Below are 15,660 nucleotides of genomic sequence, written 5' to 3'. Positions count from 1 at the left end.
CCCTTGCCAAAAAGGCCAATTTCCTTGCCATTCAGGCACAGGGACCTTCATAAAGAAACATCATGAACAAATAATTTGCCATCACAGGAATGTTCCTGAGTTGCTCACAGCGCTGTTTGTGTTTCCGAATGAAAAATGCTTCCAAACATTTCCTAGAAAAAAAAATGGAGATTTGTCTTACAAACTGATGCCAACATTATTAATAATGTGGCACAAAATTACATTAGATCTGTGTTTGGACTATAGTTTATATCAGATAAACTTTAGTTATAATTAAGTTATAGAATTTAATTTAACCATGACTAATTAAATATCAGATAAACTTTAGTTATAATTAAGTTATAGAATTTAATTTAACCATGACTAATTAAATATCAGATAAACTTTAGTTATAATTAAGTTATGGAATTTAATTGTGACTAATTTTTCCTTTTGATTTTAGAGAAACTAGTGTTGATTAATTCTGTTTGAATTTAACCTTTATGAATTCCTTATTACTTATGCTTAGATTTTACTATCTGTTTACTCAGAATTGTGTGCTGCCTCAATTTATAAATTTTAGGCAGTTTACACTACAGTGCAATACAAAAGCAATTCATTATAAAGTAATATAATCCCGAACAAAGTAATACAATAGTTAACATTTCAATATAACCACCATTAAATTCAGCCACAGCATGATAACATTTATTTTTGGAAGGCCTTTGGGAAGACCAGTGTTTTAACTGCTGCCCTAAATATTAATAGGGCCATCTTGAGTTTAAGGAAGCAAGCTGGTCCAGACGAAGGAAGAGATAGCAGGAGTTTAAGTCCAACTCCATCTATTTCCCTTACAGTGAGCACCACTGGGGTGGGCAGATATGAATCAGAACAGAGGTCTCAGAGATATCCCTTTCTCAAGCCATGCAAGCCAGAGAGATAATCACCAACCATCTTGAATTGCAATTGGAAGCAAATTAATAATGCAATTCCTGCAACAGGCTAACTGTACCAACTGAAGTTTATGAATGTACCAGACCGGGTACAACAAATCACAACAATTCAAACACAAGGTGACTAGAGCATAAGAGGCAATAGACCAGTGATGGCGAACCTTTTAGAGACCGAGTGCCCCCCACCCCCGTCCCCATTCTGCCCTGCCCACTGGGCCACCCACCACCTCCACAGCCTGCCACAGATCACCCAGGCAGCCCAGCAGTGCCATGGCGGCCACGCCCTCCGCCCATGTCCCGCAGCATCATCTGCGCGCAACAGGGCACAAGGGCGGTGTTTTGTCCCCAGCTACCATGTCCTTGGCTGCGCTACTTCGTATGGGCCACGCCCAGGGGCGACTCTCCTCTGGGGGTTCTGCTGGTGAGGAGGGGACCGTGGGAAGAGGTGGGGCTGGGGAGACAGTGCGTGTGCCCACAGAGAGGGCTTCAAGTGCTGCCTCTGGCACCCGTGCCATAGGTTTGCCACCACTGCAATAGATAGTACATCTGACAGAGGAATGAGTCAAATTCTTCATTTACTATCATTTTGTTCTTTTAACTGACCTCTTCCAAATTTTGGAATTCAGCACTGCTATCTTCCAGAGATTCATCCGAGACAGAGACTTCAATCTGATTTGACCTCTGAATAGGAAGAAATGGCTGGTTATTGTTTACAAGAATAATGTATGATAAAGCTTCAGAGTTTATTTTTTAGTCAAATATCAGCACAGGATTTAGAGGATTCATTTCATGTAACATACATTTCAATAAGTTCATGAATCAATAACAACCTGCCTCCAGAAGCGGTGAATGCTCCAACACTGGAAGTTTTTAAGAAGAGACTGGACAGCCATTTGTCCGAAATGGTATAGGGTTACCTGCCTGAGCAGGGGGTTGGACTTGATGACCTCCAAGGTCCCTTCCAACTTTATTATTATTATTATTATTATTATTATTATTATTATTATTATTATTATTATTATTATTATTATTTAAGATGATTAGCCTGAGTTAATCATTAACTATTTTATGGGCTTTTTCAGGAGCCATTGATAATGTTTCAGCCTTGTAAGACATATATTTAGCAAATTACAAATTACAAACTGTAATTATGATATGTGTGTGATAGCTCTGAGTTGCACTAAATATACTTGGTGTGAACCAGCATTTCATATCTTAACAATAGCATAGTATACAAATAATACTTTAGGGTGGTTGATATTTTAATCAGCTATGTCATTATATTTGTGCTTCAAATACCAGTAAAAATTTCTGGATTGTATAAGAAACAGTTGACAGGAGGTATTTTAAATGCTTAAGGAATAGAGCGGGAAAGATGTAAATGGAATTCATAGCTGGCAATCATATTCTATTAATGTACTTACACCGAATTATTAGATATCCCATGAAAGACAAGCCCTAGAATACAAGTCCTCTGTTTTTCAAAGTTTGGGGTAACATGATTATTTCTCTAATTTTCTAATAATTTATTAAAGAAGGAACAGAGAGTGGAAATAATTATAGGTTTAAAAAAGTGAATGTATACAACTGAATTTAGCTGCAAATATTCATATATATACCATTTAGAATTTCTTTCATATATATTATGTAGACTGAGTTTCCTAAAACATTATTGAAGTCCTATAATTCTAAGACACAAAATATAAATTCAGCTGTCTATGAAACATGAGCTTAATACTTTGCCAGCATCCAAATGATAACAAGATTGCTTGAAATGTGTACATCTCTATGGCATAAATATATTTGATATACAGGAAAGATAAAAGCATATAACAGAATAACGGAGTTGGAAGAAACCTCTATTCCAGTGGTTCTCAACCTTTTTAATGCCGCGACCCCCAACCGGTCGTAAGTCGAGGACTAAACCGGTCGTAAGTCGAGGACTACCCAACCGGTCGTAAGTCGAGGACTTTCCCTGCCCGGGAGCGCTGCGCATGCATGGTTCTGCCCCCTGCACCGGCCGAGGCGTAGCTGGCAAGCGGCAGAGACGGAGCAGGCCGACCACCAGCTGGCCCAGCCCAAGGGAGGTAAGGCACCTGCCGGAAAAGGGGGAAAAATGGTGGACAAAAAAAATGGTGGACAGCCTTGCTTGGCGACCCCCGTGAAATGGTCGATCGACCCCAAATGGGGTCCCGACCCATAGGTTGAGAACCGCTGCTCTACTCCAACCCCCTGTTCAAGCAGGAGACCCTATATTATTTCAGACAAATGGTTGTCCAATGTCTTCTTAAAAACATCTAATGTTGGAGTGTCCACTTGGAGGCAAGTTGTTCCACTGATTAATTGTTCTCACTGCCAGGAAATTTTTCCTTAGTTCTAGGCGGCTTCTCGCCTTGATTAGTTTCCATCCATTGCTTCTTGTCCTGCCTTCAGGTGCTTTGGAAAATAGGTTGACCCGCTCTTATTTGTGGCAGCCCCTGAGACATCAGAACATTGCTATCATATCACCCCTCATCCTTCTCTTCATTAAACTAGACATACTCAATTCCTGCAACCTTTCTTCATATGTTTTAGTTTCCAGTCCCTTAATAATCTTTGTTGCTCTTTGCACTCTTTCTAGAGTATCAACTTCTTTTTTATATTGTGGTGACCAAAACTGGATGCAATATTCCAAGATCCATTTCATCTTGCTGGCTGGGAAATTCTGGAAACTGGAGTCTATACATCTTAAAGTTGCTGAGTTGAGAAACACTGCAGTGGCCCATGATCTCCATAACTGAATAAAATGTGGTGATTCTTTTTAAAATATCTCTTTTCTCTTTGTGTGTTGTGTACAACAAAGTAGATTTACTTTGAAGGCAGATTCGTTTGAACATTGAAGCATCAGCTGGTGTTTCTAAATTTTAATGTGCCATTACAGACCAAACAAGCAGATTTTTATGTGTATGTGGCCTTTCAAGTCAGTTTTGATTCTTGAAGACTATATAGAAAAGTCTATGCAGGTTTCTGAACAGAATTTATTTTTGAAGTGGTTTGCTATTGCCTTCTTAGAGCTGAAAATGACTCACTGGCCCAAAGTCACCCAGCTGGCTTTGTCTTCTGATTCCTAGCTCAAGGCCTTTAACTACTATATCAACAATTACATGGTTTACTTCGCAAATGATTCACCTTGCCATTTCATATATTCAAGCTGTAAGTAGTAAGGCCATATTTGTGTGCTGATGGTAGCAAGTCCATTTCTCATTCCAGTCAGATTTAGGTGAGATGGTAAATGTGCTCAAATCAGTGAAGGATTAAACGAATGATAATAAACTAGTTTGACCTATATGAAATGAAGATACTGCTAATAGACAATCTTTTGACCTAAGTGATTACACGATACTTTGTAAGAATAAACAGAACTGATCTTGGTTTAGCTTGAGGAGGAGGAGGAGGAGGAGAACAACTTCTTCAATGGATTTTGTCTCCAATTTGGTTTTCACTGAATTTAAAATAAGAATTCATGTTTCCATATATGCAATAGCTAAGATATGAAGCGTAATTTGTCAACTTGTGACTAAATAAATAACAAGTAACCATTTTCATTATATATTACATTTGATTTACAGATATAGATCCATTTTATGTGCTTTGTTCATTATGCTTAGGTTAGACTAACAACAATTGTGTTTCATCTTTATTTGCAGTATAATAAAGCACTGGATTTACAGGAAAAATAAGCTACTGGGTTATTTCTAAACAGTAGTATAATTAGGACTGGGCAAGTATAGCCTGTTGAATAGAATTTAATAATAAACTACAAAACTATTTGTAGTAAAACTACAAATAGAATGGAATTCAAGTAAAAAAATAAAATAAAAATCTCTGTTACCAAACTCATCCTGTTTTCTCATTTTAGCTGCTCAAAATCTATCTTTCCCAAATGTCTACACTTCTCTTTTTCTCCTTTTAGAATTTTGACTGCTAATGTTAGCTTGGCCATGGCAACTGAATTACCAGCTACAGTTTCGGTGATCATGAGAAAAGTTGTAAAAGCATACATTAAATCTTTACTGTTTTTTGAATTGTTGTTACATATCCATAAATATTTTTTAAAATTAAGATCAGAGTATAAAATGAAGTAGTCAATATAACTAAATAAATACCTCCAAATCAAGCATCTACTTACCAACTGGGCAGTCATTTAACTACAGTAGGCCTTTGCAGTGACTTAATGGAGTTCTTTATCTTGTTCTCTTAAACTTTGTCATAATTATTTTAGTTAAAAAAAGTTAGCATTCTTTTTAACAAAGCAAGTCACTAGCAATTATGACCACAGATTCTAGACTTCAGATTCTTGAAGAAGAGATTATTAATATAAATTTTAGTAAGACATGCAGAAGTTAGAAATGTAACTACAAACAAACTAATTGAGATGAATGTAGTAAATCAAGAAAAAGAGTTGGTTGCATGCTTATTCTTCATTAGTATGTTAGCCAGGTTAATTGCTGATTCATACTCTGACAAGTTCTGGCAGAACTATGGAAATATGTATCTGCCTACATAGCTAAGAATAAGTGGTTAAAAGATAGTGAATTATTTATACCTGTTCTAGGACAGAATGACAAGTAGCTCTGCTGCTGTTCATTGTTGCAAACAAAACAGCATCATGGATGGTCACAAAGAGGTGACAAGGCTCAAGACCTCCTTCTTCAAAAACTCCACCAGTGCAAATGTCATCATACACTTGAGCTAATGAAAAAAAGATAAAGTTAAAATTACTGATTGTTATTGGACAAGGATTTCCAAAATCTTTTAAATAAATGGTGTTTGAATACAACTCTATTGTTGCATCAATCTGAAGCTCAAAGATAGATTGAACAGGAAGCCTGAAAGAACTATACTGCCCCTACATTGTTAATGAGCTTATTGAGCACTATACTCAAATACAGTTGATTTTACATAGCAGACAATTTTTCAGGGAACAGGAAAAACCTGTATCACTCAGGACTGGCTACATAACTTCTCTTCTTTGAAAGAAGATAAATTTTAGCTCTGGCATGACAAGTCAGCCAGCTGAGCATTTTGGAGAATTTTAAATTGTCCATCTCCATATATGTTACTTTTGGAAGTCTTGTGCTGTGTAAACTGCCTTTTGGCCTGATCTTTCACCTATGGTTGAGTTTAAATTCTTAAGCTATCCTGCATTTTAAAAATAACCCACACAACTCATATGTTTGTGCATGCATATTACTAGAAGGTTATCTCAAGTAGTTTGATTTCATTTCTGCTCTTTTCAGGAGTAAACTTTTTTCTTGTCGTAGATCATTAAAGGTCTATTTAAAGTGTTTTTGTCTTGAAAAGAACCTCTGACTCAATGTAATTTTATCAGTTTTGTATTTGTTTTTAAATGCTAAAAAAAAACAGGAGATAGCAAAATGAAACTATTGCTGGAACTGTGATTTTCCAGTCCTTGGACTATGCTATAATACATATGTAAACCCACATGTGACCTGATATAGTAAGTGAACATTCAACTTTTGATATTTGCCACTAGAAATGATTCTGCCTCTGGTTAAATGGAAGTCAAATGAAGTTAGATATATGGGTTTATCTGTTGACCAACAATTACCAAGCAGCTTGTTCTATCAGCTATGTCATTAAAGTTCTTAAAATATTAAGTATCCATATTTGCCTTATTCCCCATCCTTTCAATTGTTTTGCTTGTCTTTCTATATTGAACTCTAAAAGCATGGATTCTTTATTAATCTGTAAATCACCCTGGGCATTTTTTAGCTCGAACAGTATCACATTTTAAATAAATAACTAATTAAGAATAAAATTCTTACCAGATATATTTGCAAGAAAGACTTTAATCCCAATCCTTTGATAGTTGGTACATAGCTACACAAGAAAACAAAATGAGAGAGATGGATTGATTTTACATAGGTTTGGCCTTAGCATTTACAAGCATTCATTTAATATTCAGGCATTATATATCATATATTAAGCTCATTTTTTTTCCTAAAAAAGCCAAAGACAACACAGCACTGAATTTTCCAAAGTGCCCAGTTACTAGTGATGCAATATATAGTCTAAACCCAAATACTTAGAATGGGAATGGAAATGATAAGGCTTACTTTTATTTATAAGGTATATGTTTGAAAATGAAAATAACATTGTATTTGGTATATAGAATTGAAGCCACAATCTGCATCTCCTTATTCTGTGGCTTGCTATATACTTAGCCAGAAAGTTAAAATAACAGTATAAAAACTCGTATTTTATTTACTGAAGGTGCAGTATTTGTTTTTTGTTTTATCTACAGAATGTTAATTGTTACTTTGGTTTCATAAATAATCTCCTGGCTTCTCATATGTGTTCTACAGAGACAATATCTCATTCTGACTATACTTAGTTGTCAACTTTTCCAATTTGCAGCCAGGAGTACAATGCTACTTGTATCAAACTTTAGTCCCGATTAACCCTATTTAAACAGGACATTTTAAAGACTGTAGCTTCAGTGAACAAGGCAGATTCCAAGAGAACAACACACCTTTCCCAAAGCTTTTGTACCCATCAGATCCACAAAGCAAACTCCACTCATGTCAAGAATAATGGTGTGGAAATTAACAAAAGGGGGTGCTATGCTCATAGGATCAATACTGGAGGCTGGAATAATGCTGCAGTTGCTGTTCCTATGATCAGATGTGCTTCTTTGTTCACATGAGGTATTATTTGGACTTAAAGAGTTCACAGATGGGTTGAAGACAATATAGGAGATGCTGTTGCCATTGGCAGCTGTCTGGTTGTTATTGGTATCTGTTGGAGAAGTACTTTCAAAATCCTTCTGGAGTTCTTGCAGAGACACAGTCTGCAACAAAGAAAAGTAGTTATTTTACAAATGTGAGCCAGGTGCTCAGAATATTTTATGTGTGATAAATATATGTGTAATTTTTTTTTCCTTTCTAGGATGAAAGAAAATTCTATTTTTGCCTAGCTGTAGGAAACCTCACTTATAACCTGGATAACTGCTTGGTTACCTTGTCTTTTCTGAAGATAGATTTTAATTTGCTCGTTTTCTGTACTGCTGCTGTCACCTTTTCTTGATTTTTCACAAATTTTTTTCTGGCCAAGTAGACTTTGATGGGATCCACGCCAGTCTGTTTAGGGAAAAAAGAAGTAGTTAGCTGCATTATCTTTCTACCTAGATTTTTGGGATATTTGAATGTTAACCTGGCATATAAATAAAGAAGTACTATTTTTTATGTGAAGACATAGAAAATAAAGCAGATGGCCTCTACATAATTAATTAGTTTTTAATATTATATAACCATACCAATATCTCTCTGGGAAACACTTAGGAAAATTAAGACAGAATTTTGCAGTATAAATGTTTATCCACGGACTGCTTTTCCTTTCAATAAACTTCAGCAAGCAGACATTATATTTAAAAAGTTTAATGCCACCCTTCAGTAAAAATATTTTTAGGGTGGACTAATAATAATAGTACCACTTCCCCTATAATAAAGCACTAATAAAGTATTTAAACTAAAACGTGAAGCAGTGTATAAATAAGCACATTGTAGTAATAAAAAGACTTAAGGGAAATAACAATATATTCACTTCTTATGAAAAAGATATCAGAAGAAGTGTCAATTTGTGTGTGTGTGCATGTGTGTGCGCGTGCACGTAGGCGAACACGCGCACGTGTGAGTGCACATGCATAGATGTGTGCATGTGTATGTGTAGAGAAATGATCTAGCCTTTTGTTTCCAATTGGGATATGTTTCATTTGGATCAAAATTTCTTACCTTTGCGATAACTTTCTCCCTGAATATTTCTGAATTGGCAAAGTATAGTGGGGAGCAGTAGGTGACAATTTTAATCCCTTCTATTTCTTGAACCTACAAAACAAGAGTGACAAATTTCAATAACAGAATATTTCTTGGGACCAGCAAAATGAGTAGGAAGAAAAAGAAGTTAAATTATACTTTGTCTTTTTAAAATAATAATATCAACAATAATAATGGTTATTACTTTTCAATCACAGGCTAATTCGTGCAGCAAAATAAGGGCTAAATTTTTTATGCTGTATATAGTACAGATATATAACCTCTGTAGATAAAGTGCTGCAATTTCAGGAGTATTTCAGATTCTGATAAATTTGTGACATAGAATGAAACTTGGGTTTTTCCAAAATAATTACTGCACTCTTATTTTTTTTATGTGATGAAAAAGGGAAGCTGTTTAATGCATGAAAAATAATATGAATTGTATTACAGAATTTGATTTAATTTTAAATATGGTTATTATCGTCCCCTTTCTGGTTCAGGCTGGAGCAATGAAAGTAAAGGGCGAACAAAAGAGCAGAAGGGTTTTATAGTTCTGCTTGCTTTTTTCTCTTTAATAAAGTAAAATCTCATCCTATGCCATTAAATAATCCCATATCCAGGCTTCAAATAAAGATCTCTATTTGAAAGGATGGCTTACTTTGTTGTTTTTTGGTTTGCATAGCATCTGCTATAGTTCCGAACATGCTTCAGCATTATGTGCTATGTATGTAGTTATGTATTAGGGAGAAATGATTCATTTATGATGGAAAGCAATCGTGAAAGGCACACAACTTAGCCTCCATTCCTCTGGCTGCTCCTGGAAGCTGTCCACTAATGCCATAATGCCACTATAGTACATCCAATTCTTTTTTTGTTGTTTTAAAAACTTTTGGGGGGTGAATGGGTAAGTTAAAAATAGGGATGGGAGTTGAAGGCAGCCCAGAGGAAAACCACTTCTATTCTAACTTTTAAAACTATTACCAAAACCTCTTATTTTCCAATCGCATAATGGCACGAAAAGTTTTGGTGGTCGTAGTCAACAGTGCTTTGGGCGGGATGAAGGCAGAAAGAAAAAAGAGCTTAGGGTAGACCTTTGGTATTAAATTATCTTATTGCATTTAAACCATTTGCCCCCAAATGTGTGATATGGTCTCATGAAACCTAACATCAATCATAAATGGGTCCTCCAAATTGTGTGGTTATACAGAGAGTGGCTTGATTTTTTAATAATCCCAAACTATTCACATGAGGAACATAGGAAATCTAAGGATAAAAGAGTGACTTTTTCAATATTTTTGAAATAAGAGCCAGTAACAATAATGTTGATTCACAGACCATGAAGCCATAATATTGTTTTAGCATTTTGCGTCTCAGTTTTTAAAGTATGGCTTCATTGAGAAAGGCTGCACATCATATCCAAACGAAAAGGTTTTATAGTTTAGCATTATGTAGAAACCATAATCACTCAACAAAGTCAAATCACATCAATATGGAATGAGGCTCTTTCGTTAATTCCATTACCTTGCTGTAGACTTTGGGGTTCTTGTATATATCAGTAGAAGCTACAGGGCCAAGGACAGAACCATTGCGACTGGGAAAGAAAATAATGAAACATGAATGTTAAATAACAGGTAGCTAACATGCAGTTTACAAGAAATATGATACACCCAGTAGTAAATGCAAAAGAGGAGGAGGATTTAAATGAATTAGGCAGAGTAGTTTTACAATATGAAAGTGTGGTTGTATCTGCAGTTCTATTATTCTCCCTAGTGGTAATGAACTGAGTGGCCTAGAATTTTGGATGTACCAACCAGCACATCCAAAGACTGTTAGATTGGGAATAACAGAACTGGATTTTCAAAGAAAAGAAAATGTCAATGGTTTTCAGGAAGTTTGATAAAAAAAAGGAGAAGATTGCAGCCACAATATGACTGAAGCTCCATTGCCATTTATTTTATATGCACTTGCAATGCAAATGAAAAGCAGGTTGAACTTCAGTCACACCACTGTGGCCACCATCTTGATTATTTCTCCCAATACCCTGTGAATTCCTCTGGAAGAAGTGTAAAATATGTGTGAATCAATACATTGTCTGAAGCATCCATAAAAAAAATTCAGTTTGCTTTCCCTTTTGTGATCTCATGATAAAGTTTTATAGATATATTTCAGAATACCCAAATACACTGAATTAAGAATTGAAAATGAAATAGCTATTGTGGAGATAGAATGGGATGAAATTTCATGGAAGTGGATATTTATTACATGTGGAGCTGGATATTTATTACAATACTCTTGTATTCATAGGTAATCACAAAGATATACCTCACAAGTAAATAATCACAGTACTTAATCATAAGTAAATAGCAAATATCACCAGTTGAGGGCAGACTAATGACAAAGAATTATCTTCCTAAAACAGTGTTTTTCAAACCTGCCAATTTCAAGATTGCGGACTTCAATTCCCAGAATTTCCCAGATAGCATGCCTAATGCAGATAGGGAAGCCAGGATCAGCACTGTCAGCATCGCATGTACACTGTTCACTATTGTAAATTCCTACTGTAGAAAATTTTCTCTCTATTGGTTTGTTTATTTACTAGGTAGTGAAATTCTCACAAAGTGGATTTTGTCATCTTAATTTCATGAATGGAAGTACTTTATAATTCTTCCATTTTCTGATGCTTTGGACTGTAGACAGGAGAAAAAATATGTCTTGTCCTGTACCATAAACTAAACTATAGGATTTCTGTGCTGTTAGAAACCAGCTCCATTTGCCTCCTAAAAATTACTTCCCTGAGAAGGAAGAGCAATGTCAAGTACAGATCCATCCAATATCTGCTTTCCTCTTCTTTTCCTGCTTTTTTTTTCTCCTTTTGTATGATGTCCGTTAAATAATGGATAGGAATTATTCCATTTTACCATAATCTGTCCAGAACCTAAAACATTGTGAATGCTTCCTAAATGTTTGTTTACCAGAATAGCAATATTACTGCATAATCACGTACGGATACTCCATAGACCAATCATGTTTTATCTGGGGCTCAAGAGAGGCTAGTACAACACTCAAGACTGCTTTTCAGAAGTGAAGTCATGATGTGGAAAAGGTTAGTTTAGGTCAATAAACCCTTTACTTCTTACATTGAGCCTCTGATAAGCAATAAAAGGAATTTCCCTTGTGTAAAATGGCAGAAGTACTTTCCTATTCCATCCTTGGAATATGTTCACAGGAAAGATAGATTAGCAGTTTATTAACAGTGGGCAGTTCCTTCATGTTTCATTGACATTTTGACATAAATTATGGAAAATGTCTCTACTGATGCATTAATACTCACAACTGGGTGTGGAAAACTACCACCAGGATGGAAAAACCCACTCCCACAGCGAGTCCAAAAGGCAAGCCTAGGAAGAAAGCTGATAGGAAGCTCACCACCCAAACCATCTGTGGAAAGACAGAAACACAGCAGGTTATTTCCTTGCACCGAGCTCAAGCTTGCCAAAGTGGATAAGGCAGAACATGTATTTGAAACATACCTGCATAGCTATGGCTTATGGAGACTACACTATTGCCTCTAGATAATTCAAGATCAGGTACTCTAGAGGCATCACTAATATATATTTGAAAACTAGAAATGGGGAAGTCAAGATTCTGTTTTGGTTTTTTTTGTAAAGATCAAGATTGTAACCTTGCCCTGCATGAGAATAGCTGAAGTGCAGGACAATTTCTGTGAAGTGTTAATAAACACCAAGTCAAGTTCTAAGACTACATGCAACAACCATTCTTTTCACATATTTGCTCTGCAGCAATGAGCAGTAGCATCTCTCTGTATATTATTGTAGAATAAATTTTCCCTTTCTTAAAAAAATGCCCAGACAGCATCAGAAAGCACTAATGTGATCTTTCCCAATTTTCCATTATACTGACCAAGCATAACCACTGTAATAGTTTCTATTTCCCAAGAGGAATGGCTAGCAGAAATGTGTAACAGAAGAAATTTGTGTTTGAATTTCCCTTTTTCCTTCTTTACCCTCTTTTCTCCCTGATTCTTTAAATAACAACAATGATGGATTAAACTCTTTCATTGCTCTTGGAATCTTTCCAGCAGAAAAGTTAAGTATCAGTGCTTCAAATCAGAGATAAGTAACTTTTTCCATTTGAGCCTTCTCTTCTATTTTTACATTTGTTCTGACCACCAAAGATTATGGGGGTACTATTCAGGCAGGGGGAAACTTTTGTAATTTTGGGGGAGAATTGGATGGTTAGGGTATAAAACAGGCCATGCAGGATATTAATCAAATTTATTTTACACATTTGTTTGCTAACACCACAGAAATGTGTGCTGATCAAAGGCAAGATCTGGTGGTGCTTTGTGGACTGCAAAAATGGGCCAGGGGAGGTTGCAGGAACCTTCGGCTAGCCTGCTTGCCTAGTTTACTTTAGATAAAAAGAGAATTTAGTTGGAGTGGAATTCCAAGAGTTACAGAATCAATGCCTCTGAATTTGCAGGCTGATGTGAACCATCCTCTGCAATGCTAACTGAGCATAAATTTATGAAATAAAAAGGCAGGATTGCCTCTTTTTTTTACTAATGAAGCAATTTCTGAATGTATGTATGCATATGTAATCTAGTGTTATACAAAATATCCAACAGCAAACATTTAAAGATTTGCTTTTTCCATGATAAAAAATTTGGAACATTTTCTACTTTTGTCAATAGAATTTATTTCAATCAGCGCCTAGTACTCTTATCGTTTTCTTATTAAGCCCTTTCCTTCAGTCAGTGGAAGGTCATCTATGTTCTAGTACAGCAGCTCTCAGTGTGTTCTAGGCACCCCTGGAAATCCCTGAGACCCTTTCAGGGGGTATGTGACATCAAATAAATAAATATTTTAAAATGTCTCCATTTTAATTTCTAATACAATAAATATTGATAGATATAACCTCCAGAAGCCTAAGCTCTTTGGAGTCTTCAATCATTTATAAGAATATAGAGGGGTCCCTAAGCTGAAATGTTTGAGAACCACTGTTCTAGTAAATCAGTTACCTTATGGAAATTTGGGTAATTTGCTTCTAGTCTCATATCTGCTATCCATGTTCTCAACTAAAAATCTTTCCATGTTAATTAATCCCTTTTAAGCTATGTTGATGTTTAAACTCAACATATGCAATAGGAATTCAGGTCTGGGTATTACATATACCCTAGCTTAGTTCAACTTTAATTTTTGTAATATCAGCTCAGATATACTTATTTACATCCATGCATAACTAGTTATGAAGTCACAAAAAATTATTTTATTAGTAAGAAAAATTTGGTATCTGGTTAAATGTGTAATGCAACTTATACAATATGCCTTTTGTGAAATACAGTGTTTTTAAAATAAAAAACGTGATTGAAATACTTCTCTGTGACAAGTGGATTAGATTGTTTTAACAAAGCTTCTGAATTTTTTTTATGATAAGATTCTAAGAGGAAATTCTGATGTACAGAATGCAAAAAATAAACACCTTTCAGTATAAATAAAATATTTTTGTAGGTTTTTGCTAATGTTTTATAAAATAGTGACTTAACTTACATGAAAAGGTATATCCTCCTTTCTCAAAATATTCTGATACTCACACAATCCAACTTGCTTTTTTTCCAGAGGTAATATGGATCAGTCAGTTGCTTGAGAGAATTCTTCAAATTTACAGCAATCAAAGCTCCTAGAACTGCCTGTGATGGAGATTACATGATAAATTGAATGACAAAATCTGCACAATTATGTAGGCAGCCCAGTGTATTGCCTGTTTATTTGTAAACAGCTAGTCGAAGTTTATAGAAGCAACCCAAAAGAAGTATATTTGCCAAATAACGTGAAATGGAATGTGACTTAGGTCTTTCAGATATGGGCTGCAACCATCTGGGTAACCACCAGATGGCAGAAAACACTTCTCTTATCTAATGTTTTAAGCCAAATGTTTTAAGCCCAAATTTGGCAGCTCTAAATATCAAATATGTCTCCTTCCACAGTACTTGATCAAAGTACTGTGTTATCATTATCACAGTCCATATTATCATACAGAACAGTACTACTGGACACAGATAACAGAATAAAGAAAAGAAGCTGCACAATCATACGCAAATATTCTTGAAATTAAGTCTCAATAAATACAAGACTTAATCCCAAGAAGTGTATGTAAATTGCTGTCCTAATATGAGGGGCATCTAGATTTTTTTAAAAAAGCTTATTCTCTAGTTCATGTTAGTTTGTTATTTCCAGTTCCTCTTTCCCTTAAGCAAACCCTTTCTTGAACTTAGTCACTTAGTTGCTTTCTTATGATTATATGGGAACCCACTTACAAAGGTTTCTGATTTTTCCAGTCCCCGTGACCCCTAGTCTTATTGTTTTGGGATGATGAAAAAACAGTGACCCAGAATATTTGATGTGTGCATGTGTGTCAGTGTTAAATAATAACTGACTTTTTGCTGGTTGATAGATGTATTTCAGCTTCCAAAATCTATAAAAAACTACTATATAAAGGAGGATGGAATTTTGGTGCAAATAATAGATGAGCAAGGGGGGATGTTTTGTAGTATTTCTACTAAATCTAGTTTACGGCTTTTGTCACTGATTGTTTTTTGGGGGGTTTCCTACTTTAAAATAGAGTAGTTTAGAAATCCTTTTGCTTGAGGTGGTCCTACTTCAAAGGCAATTATATTCAACGTAAAATCTAAAAGGCAACTTGTTTAAAAGTCAAACAACTTAGGATATTTTGCCATATAATTTGCCCTTGACCGCAAGGAAAGTTACAAGTTGTTGACCACCTTGATCTTCATTCCAGTTTACAATGTCTGAAAATCATATTTACTTATTTATTTATATGCATGTTTGTTTTACAATATTTCTGTGCCACCTAAACATGAGATTGAGTAGCTT

The 15,660-nt window shown here is 35.3% G+C and overlaps 1 protein-coding gene across 1 annotated transcript in view; it reads right to left on the bottom strand.

Moving 5' to 3' along the window:
- Window positions 1–104: 104 nt before the first annotated feature.
- Window positions 105–15,660, bottom strand: part of SLC26A9 (solute carrier family 26 member 9) — a 46,758-nt gene continuing 31,202 nt past the window's right edge. Inside the window, exons 11-20 of the mRNA XM_015824375.1 lie at window positions 14,361–14,456; window positions 12,078–12,184; window positions 10,268–10,337; window positions 8,726–8,818; window positions 7,955–8,074; window positions 7,468–7,785; window positions 6,761–6,815; window positions 5,518–5,663; window positions 1,536–1,613; window positions 105–152 (exon numbers count right to left, since the gene is read on the bottom strand). Of these exons, the coding sequence (XP_015679861.1) occupies window positions 105–152; window positions 1,536–1,613; window positions 5,518–5,663; window positions 6,761–6,815; window positions 7,468–7,785; window positions 7,955–8,074; window positions 8,726–8,818; window positions 10,268–10,337; window positions 12,078–12,184; window positions 14,361–14,456 (1,131 nt within the window). The remainder of the gene's footprint in view (window positions 153–1,535; window positions 1,614–5,517; window positions 5,664–6,760; window positions 6,816–7,467; window positions 7,786–7,954; window positions 8,075–8,725; window positions 8,819–10,267; window positions 10,338–12,077; window positions 12,185–14,360; window positions 14,457–15,660) is intronic.

This window comes from Protobothrops mucrosquamatus, unplaced genomic scaffold (assembly GCF_001527695.2).
Source record: "Protobothrops mucrosquamatus isolate PMUCROS unplaced genomic scaffold, P.Mucros_1.0 scaffold2212, whole genome shotgun sequence".
Lineage (NCBI taxonomy): Eukaryota > Metazoa > Chordata > Lepidosauria > Squamata > Viperidae > Protobothrops > Protobothrops mucrosquamatus.
The sequence above is the reverse complement of the archived record's forward strand: the minus strand, read 5'-3'. Positions and strand labels throughout refer to the sequence as shown.